General features: G+C 38.4%; 2 protein-coding genes across 4 annotated transcripts in view; one reads left to right on the plus strand and one right to left on the minus strand.

The window, feature by feature from the left end:
- Positions 1-7150, plus strand: part of med12 (mediator complex subunit 12) — a 28285-nt gene extending 21135 nt beyond the window's left edge. Inside the window, exons 35-43 of one of the 3 annotated variants that reach the window (XM_044127165.1) lie at positions 446-805; positions 893-1055; positions 1151-1314; positions 3160-3237; positions 3338-3555; positions 4624-4804; positions 4938-5156; positions 5996-6077; positions 6774-7150. In XM_044127165.1, the coding sequence (XP_043983100.1) occupies positions 446-805; positions 893-1055; positions 1151-1314; positions 3160-3237; positions 3338-3555; positions 4624-4804; positions 4938-5156; positions 5996-6077; positions 6774-6811 (1503 nt within the window). In that variant the 3' untranslated portion in view covers positions 6812-7150. The remainder of the gene's footprint in view (positions 1-445; positions 806-892; positions 1056-1150; positions 1315-3159; positions 3238-3337; positions 3556-4623; positions 4805-4937; positions 5157-5995; positions 6078-6773) is intronic. The other 2 variants (XM_044127166.1, XM_044127167.1) reach the window with 2 other exon arrangements.
- Positions 7151-7910: 760 nt separating this feature from the next.
- mars2 (methionyl-tRNA synthetase 2, mitochondrial) lies at positions 7911-10986 on the minus strand. Its single transcript, XM_044127168.1, has 3 exons — positions 10452-10986; positions 9450-9784; positions 7911-9189 (listed from the first exon to the last, which is right to left on the minus strand). Exons 1-3 carry the CDS (start codon positions 10726-10728, stop codon positions 8020-8022), a joined length of 1782 nt encoding a protein of 593 aa, XP_043983103.1. The 5' UTR covers positions 10729-10986; the 3' UTR covers positions 7911-8019.
- Positions 10987-11279: the final 293 nt, after the last annotated feature.

The following is an 11279-nucleotide window of genomic DNA, read 5'->3' on the forward strand; positions in this document are numbered from 1 at the left end:
TTTCTAACTCTTTTGCTCCTTCCCTCCCTTCCTTAAGCCAATCCTTCCTCTCTTGGGTTATTGTTTCTTTCCTTTTTTATGTTCTGAGTTTTTTTCTTCCTCTCCCTTCTTTTAGTAATTATTTCTATCTTTGCCCCGTCTTCCTTCCTCTCTTCTTTCTGTCACTCATTCCTTTTGTTTGCTCATGTCTTCCTTGCTTCCTTGTATCTTAGCTGCCATCCCCTTTTTTCCCCTGTATTCTTTGTCCTTCTTTCATTCTTATGTTCTTTCTTTCTATCCTTTTTTGCATCCAGTCTCCATCCCTTGCAAGTGTACTTATTCTTTCTTGTTTTTCTTTCTTTCTTTGCTTTTATTCTTTCTGTCTTGTGCTTTGTTTAAACCCATGTAACTGAATCTCTTAAAGGCACATTTCTTAATTATTAAAGCTGTTCTCTGATTGGCTCAGGGTCTTCAAGTCTCAACGAAGCAGAAGATTTCTCCATGGGACGTGTTCGAGGGTCTGAAGCACTCGGCTCCGCTCTCCTGGGGCTGGTTCGGAACGGTGCGCGTGGACCGCAAGATCGCCAAGTTTGAAGAGCAGCAGCGCTTCCTGCTTTATCACACCCACCTGAAGCCCAAGCCGCGCAGCTACTACCTGGAGCCTCTGCCCCTTCCCCCAGAGGAGGAGGAGCCACTGACGCCCATCTCCCAGGAGCCGGAGAAGAAGATGATGGAAGTTGTGAAAGCGGACAAGAGCGTAGCTGCTGTCTCCTCGGAGTCCAGCAAGAAGAAACCGAAGAAGAAGAAGAATCCAAACAAGGGAGAAGTCAGTGATCTCTGAAGCTTAAATATACTTTGAGATGATTTTGATGCTATGATTTCTAAATATAACTATTTTATTTTCCTTTGGTAGGAGTTTTTGAACCGCACACAGGCCAACATGACCTACGTGCCAACAGAGTCTGTGCAGACCAACCTGTATAATCGGATTCCCTACGGTCAGCAGTCCATGGGCGTTTTCCCCCAGAATCAGCCCCTGCCTCCAGGTCAGCCCACAGAATACTTTCATCCCAACCGTACGTCCCGTTCTGGCTCTCAGCAGCAATCCTCCCCCCCTGAAACAGCAACACACTCAATATCCTCTGACATCCCAGCCCTTTGTTTCCTACAGGTGGTCCGGGTTTGGAGCCCCCATACAGGCCAACCCGCAACACACAGATGCCCAAGATGATAACCACTCGACCCAACTACCCAATAGACAAGCTCTACCCAATTTCTTACAAACCTCAACCTAGCATGCCTCCGAACCTGCGGCAGCAGTTAGTAGTCCGACTGGTGAGTTAGTCCTGTCAGCCAGATCCAGAATCATTGACTTGAAGGGTTGTTATGATAATTTGTGGCACTATTGAGAAAAGTGACAGTAAGAACTATTTATTGTTTCTTTTTCAGGTAACTGTATGGTTGTGACTGCATGGCACAGCAATAATAGGCCCATAAACACAAATACTGCTCTTGAAAAAAATTTCTATTTGTAATTTGCTTCTTTAGTACACCAGTCATAAAGAAGTCTGGTCATATTTTCAAATCTATTGGTGTTTATTGATACTTTTATTGAACAAACAGTGAAGAAAATGGTAAACCTAACAATCCCGTTAATTTGGACAGCCATATTTTTTTAAACATCCTCAATTGGAATTTATCATGAGAATTAAATGTATTGTAATAAATGTGGTAAATGCCTACCAGCAACTCATTTCAGTCCCATCTCGATCAAACAAAACTAGTGAAAGGAAAGAAACTTTTCTTTTTCTTTAAAACGTGTTAAGTGTTTTTACTGTTTGGATAACTAATAGGGTGTTCTTACTTTATTACAAATCAAAGCAAACAATGCAATTTATTAGAAACAATCAACTGTTATTTATATATATATATATATATATATATGTTCCTGGGCTAAAAGTTAAAAAATAGTTCATAATGATTTAGTGACAAAAATCTGACAATGTATCTGTAATAATTTATATTAAAAAGATAATCATTGAGTTTAAATACTTCTATAAAGTTAGGATTAGTTTATCTGTATTTTATTTTGAAGGAGAACTTTGAGGTCGCAATGCATTATGGGTAGCAGAAGCATTAGTCAGTTGAGAAAACTTTTTTATGGAGAAAACCTGCCTATCTATGTAAAAACTTCGCCTTCTGTGTCCCACGTCTTTATTTACACATTCGAAATCAATGGATGTAAGTCTAATCTGTGTTCTGTTTGAAATTATATGTTTTATATAAGAGCTTATTTAGAGATCGTTTTGTGAATGCGTTTGTAACAGGGATTAGCCTTATCCCAAGGACCGTATACAAGAGGTCACAAGGACGAAGTACGCTAGTTTTCCAATTGGAACAGGGTGTTCTTGATGATATCAAGGAGATGAGGAGACAGTAAAGAGGATAATGGCAGGACATGGGGATGTAGAAAATCTTTGGGAGCTTTTGAGGAGCAGAATGTAAACCTGGAACGGTAGTCTGCTCACCTGAAGGGGTGTCTGCATAAAACAATGAATAATAAGAGTTTACTCTCATGGATGAAATGCCAATCTTAGGGACATGTGTATTTTTTCTTAGATTTTTTTTTCCACCATTTTAGATCTCAATCTAAATAGTGAAAAATTAGTTTACCTCAACTCTCCAGTCTAGTAGAACAATTTCACATAGATTTTTAGTCAAAGGGGCACGATTTGGAAGCTATTAAAGAAAGTATTACATTATTTAATGTTAAAATAATTTAAAATATTGAATATGTCTTAAGTTGATAGAGGATAGCGTGTCTCATGTAAAAGCATGTTTTTAAAAATAAATGTTTAATAAAATGGAAAAAATCCCAAGTGCTCTGTCTAGAAACTAGAAAACCAGAAATGTTTTTACAAAGCAGTGATTTTATTTTAAGTATTACTATTGAATCCTGTTATATCAAGCAAGCCAAAGATATTTCACACCTGCTTTACTCTTGAATCAGTTATTAACTTAAACCACAGGAACAGTGTGGCAGAATTTTTTAAAAATCTTGTTTGAATCATTTTTATTCCTTGATGCCGTAACGAGCTCAGGCCTACTTTTGGGTTTTGTCAAACTCAATACATATTTTTGGACTTCTCATGTTTTAATTCGTCTCATCATTTCTCTTAGCAAAATCAAAATGCAATGGGGCCACAGATGAGGCAGATGACACCAAACCAACCGTATCCTCAAATGCAACCATCACAGGTGCGTCTGATTGGTGGCTTTTTTTCTTTTTTAGTTCCTATTTTTTGGAATTATTTGCACATGCAGAGTCACAATTTGCTTCATATTTATATGTTGTCAGGGCTATACCACATATGCATCGCACATGGGCATGCAGCAGCATCCGTCTCAAGGTGGCGGTATAGCTCCCTCCTCCTACGTAGCCCAGAACTTCCCAGGCGCTCATCCAGGAGCCAACCCCGGTGTGGTGGAGCCACTGAGACAGATGCAGCAGAGGCCCAGCGGTTACGTTCACCAGCAGGCGCCGGGGTATCCACACAATATGCAGAACACGCCCAGGTTGGTATCACACCGCTTTATTAGAGTATCAGCCAGACCAGAATATCCAAATAACCAAAACATATATATTTTTATTATATTGTTTCAAGCATTAAACAATTTTTGACAATGATGGCTTTCAAAAAGATCTCAATACACATCGATCTACTTCTCTAATAACTGCTAATATCAAACATCAACTCTGTTGCGCCTTTGATAGCTGCATCAATACTTATGATTAGTAATATATTTTTGAGAAAATTAACAAAGTTTAAGTTACTCTCAAGTTAAAAAAAAAAGTCAGGACACCACTCATTAGTGAAACACTAGTTCAACAGTAGTCAGTAAACAAACTATTACAATAAACACAAACAAACGTCTCTCCGATGTATGAATATTTATTAACAAAAATGAATCAAAATGTTCAGCCAATAAACCATGTACTGGAACCATCTGGTCTATTTGGTAACTATCTGGTCCAAAGACGGTGAATAACAATAAAGTGAGATGATCAGTCTCACAGTCAGTCAGCCTTTTTTATAAAGTCTGTGATGATGACTTCCAGGCTTATGGCTGCAGTTCAATCAATCTGCTATTGGAAAATGTGGCCCAACAACACTCTACAGTGGTTCTGAAGCAGAAAGTATGAAAATATCATTGCTAAAGAAGCTGGCTGCTCAAAAAATGATATTTTCAAGCATTTAAAAGTTGAGTGGAAGGAAATATATTTGGTTTAAGAAAAGGTGCATAAGCATCAGGGATAAGTTTGAGATGAGTGCGAGTCATAAGCCGATGTCTCTTTAGGACGCTTTAGGAGCTGCCACACACATCAGTGTCCATGTTGTGTGTCTTGTGCCAAGCCTCTGTTGAACCAAACATATCAGAAGCATTTCATCTGGGCCAAAGACTGGAATATTTCTAAGTAGTCCACTTTTTTTATATGAAAGTAAAATTGAAGGTTTTCATAGCACCATATTTCATCATTTAATCTGCAAGTAAAGCTGATTATTCTTTGTATTTGGCCAGTTTTCCAGTAAAAACATTTATCTTCATCACTACCTGTGTCGTCTTTCTTCTTGTAATCATCAGGTTTCCCCACCAGCCCATCCAACAGGGTTCTGTCATGCACGGCCTGGGTCCTGTAGGAGCGCAGGCGATGTATCCAAGCCTTCGGCCCAATCAGATGCTGACAGAGCAACAACAAGCAGCACAGCAACAGCAAGCAGCACAGCAGCAACAGCATTCATTCCTCAGACAGCAAGCACTCAGAGTATGTCACAGACCTGCCTTTTATACAAGCAATACCCTCATTCACATTTAACCTGCAGGTTTAAATATGTACCTAAGGGGCAAAAACAGTCCTTCTGACTCATGTGTCCTACTCTGGTCTGTTTTGTTTCAAGCAACAGGCTCAAGCTCAGCAACAGCAGCAGCAACAACAACAACAACAGCAGCAGCAGCAGCAACAACCTCAGCAGCAGCAGCAGGTTCAGCCTCAGCAGGTCCCTCCACAGCAGCAGGTGCCTCAGCAGCAACAGCAGCAGGTGTCGGCTGTCCCCCCTCCTGGCCAGACGCAGAACCAGGGCCTAGGCATGCAGCCGCTGCCCCCCCAGCAGCCCATGGTGAGACCAGAGAGAGGGTAAAACAGTCTGGGTTTCTGCCTAGTCTTTAAATAACTGGAGAAGTTTGGATATTTTATGGTTTTTCACATCTAATTTCCTGTGTCCCATTTACTAAATTTGAATTTCTATAAATAAATTACCTAAACAGCATAGGTTGGCTTTAAAAGTTATTAAATCTAAAGTAAATTGGTCCATAAAGCATTCTCTGGATAATATGGAATCCACTCTTACTGACTCTGCTAAATAAGCAATCCTAAAGCTGAAAGTGTTTTTTCATTTGTTTAACTTTCTCTTTAGCTTTCTCTTTATGGGATGGCAGCAGGATTAATAATCCAAACCAACACGTAAATCATTATCACCATAAATACACCCGTCTACAGAAAATCTACAAAAACACTCAACTTTACTGTTAATAAAAATGTGAATTTATGTATCTGTTTCATGATTTGATGATTTTTCAGACCATAAAATCTTTTAAAAACTGGATTTACTTTTTTAAAATGATGCGTTTTTGTCTTCTTTTTTTTTTTCCACTTGGGTGTTTTCATTGAGTGTGAAATAAAACTTTTATTTGATTTTATTAAAAGTGGTTCCTGTTCATGTGGGACTTTTTCATTTAATGCATCCTAAAAGCAACAACATTGGGTTTAGTTCTTAAGCTATGATAAATAATTGAAACCGAAAATGGAGACTATTATTCTAGAATTATTTAAAATAAGTTTGATTCCACAACGAGAGTTTGAGTCATTTAAAATTTTTCCAGTGTTTTGTGTGTAATTGCAGTATGAAATGTACAAAACAAACAGATTGAAGGATAAACTTGTGCACATCTGTCGCAGTTTCCTCGACCGGGGATGCAGCAGACCCAACAGCAGCAGCAGACTGCAGCACTGGTCCGGCAGCTGCAGCAACAACTCTCAAGTAAGTCAAAACCTTCGTCTGACACTTTGATTGTTTTTCATTCCTGTTTATGAAGGAGTATCAGGGGCTGTAGGAAAAAAACAGTTATATTCTTTCTTTCTTTCACAGAAAGAAACCACAAAATGCAGTTTTGTGGTTAAAGTTTAAATTTTCAGAATAAAATATACTCCAAAGCATGTTTTTATCCCAAAAGCATAAGAGTTCATCAAATCTTATTTTAAAATAGTCTTTTGACTTCATTGTTGATACTTTTTTTACACTTTTTCCTTCCTTTTTAACTATTTGGGGTCATAGTTCAAGTATTTGAGCTTTTCACATGCTAATCGAATGCAGCCAGTTGCAAAAACAATACCTTGTTTCTATGGTTAAGTGTCTTAAGAGTCCAAAAGTTAATAAAAAAAACTTTTTATTAAAAAAGAATTTCAGATTTTATGAAATCTGAAATTCTTCCAGCTGCACAGCATTCAAAACCAGAGGGAATAATTGGCCAAACATGCTGTGGCTCAAGCAGAATAATGAACTGAAGTCTAGAGAAAGAGCAAAACAGAACTTGTATCACAATTACATCAACATTTTTTTACCGTCATTTCAGCAACTGTAAAAAAAAAAGAATAAATAAAAACACTCGGTGACCCTAATCCTCCTCCATAGTTCTTGAACTTCAAACATTTAGCTAATGTTTTTCTCTCATTTCAGATACACAGCCAGGACAAGGCACCAATTCCTACTATTAATCATGCTCGTCTATAGTCTTGTTGGGAGGAGGGAGAATAAATTCTTGTTTTTTTTTTAACAAAGATCTGTTCTGTAAGTTAGTTAATTGAAAGAATCAGGAAGTGAAGACTGGGAAGGACCATTAAATGATCATGATGAACCAAACCCCCGGCTGCAAGATTTCAGTTGTAAAATTATGAATTTTCAGAAGAGGGAACCTGATATAACATGTTTAATGACTAAAGAGTCTATGTAAAAAAAAAAAATACAATTAAAATAATGCTTTTTTTATTTTATTTCAATTTGTACAATTTTCATTTCCAGTTTTGTGTATTTCTCATTAAAAAAAATCATGTCAGTTTTTATGTCTTGTACTTGTGTTGGCTGTCAAAGAGCATTTTTTCATTTTTGGGGGGCGGGGGGGTCAATCCTAGAGGATGCACAATGACAAAGTGTATTATTATTATATTAGTAGAAGGTCTCCTCTGAAGAAAACCCACATTATGGTTGTATTTAGGGTTAGAAGGGTCAGATTGGGAACCCTCAGAGGTAGTTGGCCAATACTTTTTCTGAAGACGAAGCATAACAACCAAAATTTGAAGAGGGATTTCATGAAATCTGTAAAATATAAGGCTCAAATAAACAAGTGTAGATGAAGTCTGACTACATTTTAAAGTTTGAATGGCATTTCTAGATGAAAGTATGTGTGTAAAGTACTAAGCAGTGAAAAATTTATGTTTTTAGTAGGATGTTCCATTAATTTCAATGGGGCCCAAGATGATTACAAAACGCTGAATATTTTATAAACAGGAGAATATGTCAATAGCAAAAGACATAGCTGTAATGTCCTGAATGAGCAGAATATTTTCAAAGCTGCAGAGTTGAAATAACACAAAATATAATAGTATAATATGGTACAGTTAGGTGGTGTAAAGTGTATGGGAAATAGTGGAGGAACTCAAGAGGTGAATGCCCTCAGCATTCACACTAACATTCACATTTCACTCTATTTTATCTACATTTTTGCTGTCACTAATTTTGAAATTCATTTACCGGTAGCTATACTTTATATATTGCCATAAATAGTTTAACATGTGAAGCAGAAAAAGGTTGACAATGTTGTCGTTTAAGTCAGGATATTTTATTGTAACAGACAGCTTGAATATATATTTTTGTGTTATTTGATATCAACTAAAATGAAAATACTGCATGAAACCAGTCACCACTACTATGCAGGTTTTTTACTTTTGATTGTTTTTTGTTTATCTCCGCTCGGAGTTTCCATTCTGCTAAAAAGCAACCCACAGTTTGACCCCAATGGCCTCCCCTCAAACGAACAGTTCGTTCCAAAATATCTCCCCAGAAAATCCAGATCTTTCCAGCTTCTCTCTTGCGATTGCACACCAAGTCTAGTTAGCAGCCTGTCGGAAATCTCCGGCACCACCGGCTGGAGGAGAGTCCCATAAACCCTCAAGCATTCGAGAGTCAAGTGGATGATTGTGTCTAACCAGCGGCCATCTTTGCTGTCCCTCCTGTCCAGTTTCCAAGGTGTGTGACGCTGAATAAAACCGTTAGTCTGTCTCACGCATGTGCTGATGGCTTCCAAAGCTTTATACACCTGCATGCTCTCGTAATGCTTCTCTACCACAGTGGATAGACTTCTTACAGTTTCCACCATGTGATAATCTTCCTCCACCGCTCTGCCACGCCGGTCTCTGGGGAAGGAATGACTGCAGAAAGCAGGGTAGACCTGAGCTGGGTTGAGGGCTGGAGCTGTGCAGCGGTTCAGCAGGCCACCTAAAGAATCCGCAAGCTCCGCATTGAGAAGTTTTAGCACTTTGTCATGAGTGTAGTCACAGTCTGTGTCTGGGACTCCCTGACGCAACAGGAAGTACCTCATGCCGTCATTTGTAAACATCCGAGAGTGCTCAAAAGGATCCACAACGTTACCCAAACTTTTCGACATCTTCCTCCCTCCTACAGTCCAGTGCGAGTGAACATGGATGACCTGCGGCAGAGGTAGCCCCGCTCCTAGAAGGAAAGCAGGCCAGTAGATGGCGTGGAACTTCAGGATGTCCTTTCCTATAACGTGGTGGGCAACATGCCACCACCGTTCATGTTTCTCTGGGTAACCGACAACCGTGAGGTAATTCACCAGAGCGTCCAGCCATACGTAGATGGTTTGTTCAGGATCTCCTGGAACAGGTATGCCCCACTGAAGACGGTTCCTCTGGCGGGACACGGAGAGGTCAGGAAGGTCTTCCTGCAGCCACTGCAGAACGGCCTGGTGGAAGCGCTCCGGCTGGACGGCACCGGGATTTTTCACAAGCCAGTCAAGGAGGAGAGATCGAAAAGAGGATAGACGGAACATATAGTTCTCCTCTTTCATCCACTCCACCTGTAAAGCAGTAACATAATTTATGAAACCTCAGTAATAGAGTACTAGTGTAGTACTGATTGCCAAAATTGGAAAAGAACAAATGAGGAAATTAATAAATAAAACTGTAAATAACTACATAAAGTTGAACAAAAAGTATAAATAGATAATTCCAACATATTCCCAAATTTATTTTCAATTTAATTGCCAATTTTATTTTCACATTTATTTATTTGTCAATTTTGGCAGCATGAGCCCTCCACATTCACATTTCCATTTACCTTATGTCCACTCTCAAGTGATACTTTGACCTCCTTCCCCGATGAGTCCAGAGCATCGCCGACCTGCGATGGCATGAGGAAGCTTTCATCTTGTGTGGAGTACCAGCCCTCATAGCTTCCTTTGTAGATGAGCCCTTTGTGCCAGAGCACTGACCAGAAATGCTCCACGGCCTGACGGTGTCTCTGCTCTGTGGTTCTGATGTAGTCGGTGAAGGACACGCTGCAGCTGCTGAAGAGAGTTTCAAAACGCTGAGACACGTCAGTACAGAAGGTCAGAGGATCTTTCCCTGCAGCTTCCGCCGCTTGCTGGATTTTCAGGCCATGCTCATCTGTTCCTGCGATTTAAAAATATACATTGGTTTTATTATATTACTCATTAAATCTACAGTGTAGCAAAATATGGAGTTAATACTGACTATGACGAAATAAAACAGCAAATACAGGGAATCGGATTGAAAATAAAATGTGTAAAAAAATAACATTTGCAAATATGTTAATTTAAAATTTTATTTCCTCATATTTTGACTTTTTCTTATTTATTTTAAATTTCCTCACCTATGTCTTCAGAATTTTTCTCATTTATTTTCTATTTGATTCCCTCATTTATTTGATTTTATTCCTTCTTAATTAACAATTCCCTCTAATTTATACAATATTTTATTTATTTTTCAACTATAACAGGATCAGTCCCTTAAATAAACAAATCTCACCATAGGGTTTGTGTCAAATAGGCCCTTTAACTTTTTCATAAAAACTATGAAAATCAGTCGGGAGACTAATGATAACACTTTGGATGCACCAAAGCTTCAGAGATGTGCTCTATGAAAAGCTGCAGATGTAATTACAGTAAAAGGTGGTTTTACAAAAAGTTTTTATATAACATTTTTCAGATTTTTATAAATAAGTCTGAAACTCGTGGTCTTTTCAATACCCAACTTTGTGCTGGTTTATCACATTCAATCTCAGTCAAATACTTTGACTTTTTGAGGATGCAGGATTTACCTGTGGCAAATCTTGACTCAAAACCCTGCAGGAGTTTCCACCTGTGTAGGCAGTCAGCAATCACGGCTGAGTAAAGGTGGCCGAGATGAGGAGCAGCGTTCACATAGAAGATCGGCGTTGTTATGTAGAAACACTTTTCTTTACACAACTGACTGCTACTCCTGCTGCATTTCAAAGCTGAGCTCCAAAGTCTCTGGTCTGCTGATAAAACTCCTCTTTGCTGGAATCTATAAAAACTCTTCCAGCCTCTGGTGACTGTAAGAAAAGGAAACCTCATCGTTGAATCTCAGACGACTCCAACAAGACTTGGAAACTCAAACCGCTCCAAGCGGCTAAGAACAAGTAGTCTACATGGCAGATGTGACAATATACATGGAGAAATTCTTCAGTCAAAGAGGTTTTAGTCATTTAAAAAAAATCCCTTTGAGTGAGCGTACAGTGCATGTGGTTAGCCTGCTGCTCAAGGTTAGCGCTTCTTCCGGTACCTGTCAACGAAAACCCACCATCCAATCAGAACGTTGAAAGGACTGTACCACCAATCAGATTACAGGATTCCTATTGACAATTTTTTTTCGAATAACTTTATTGGCAAAATAAAGAAAATACTGTGTAAAATAAATTTAGAAAATATCTCTGTTGTTTAGTATAAAGTTATACTATTTTATTTTTATACTATTACAAATTTTGTTAAACCTTTATGTGTTAATTAGAAGTCAAGCTTGAAGTTTAGAATCTCCTAGGAGATTTTGTTATAATATTCATATCAGCCAATATTATTTTGTTTTTTATTTTCAAATAACGTATTTATTTGAAAATAAATAAAAAATA

This window comes from Gambusia affinis, linkage group LG09 (assembly GCF_019740435.1).
Source record: "Gambusia affinis linkage group LG09, SWU_Gaff_1.0, whole genome shotgun sequence".
NCBI lineage: Eukaryota > Metazoa > Chordata > Actinopteri > Cyprinodontiformes > Poeciliidae > Gambusia > Gambusia affinis.

Excerpts from the sequence above, each read along its gene's own strand:
- mars2 (XM_044127168.1), bottom strand. The coding sequence starts at position 10,728 with ATGAGGTTTCCTTTTCTTACAGTCACCAGAGGCTGGAAGAGTTTTTAT. Across the intron at positions 9,785-10,451 it reads TGAGTCAAGATTTGCCACAG|GAACAGATGAGCATGGCCTG; the intron begins GTAAATCCTGCA and ends TTTAAATCGCAG. Across the intron at positions 9,190-9,449 it reads CACTTGAGAGTGGACATAAG|GTGGAGTGGATGAAAGAGGA; the intron begins GTAAATGGAAAT and ends ACTGCTTTACAG.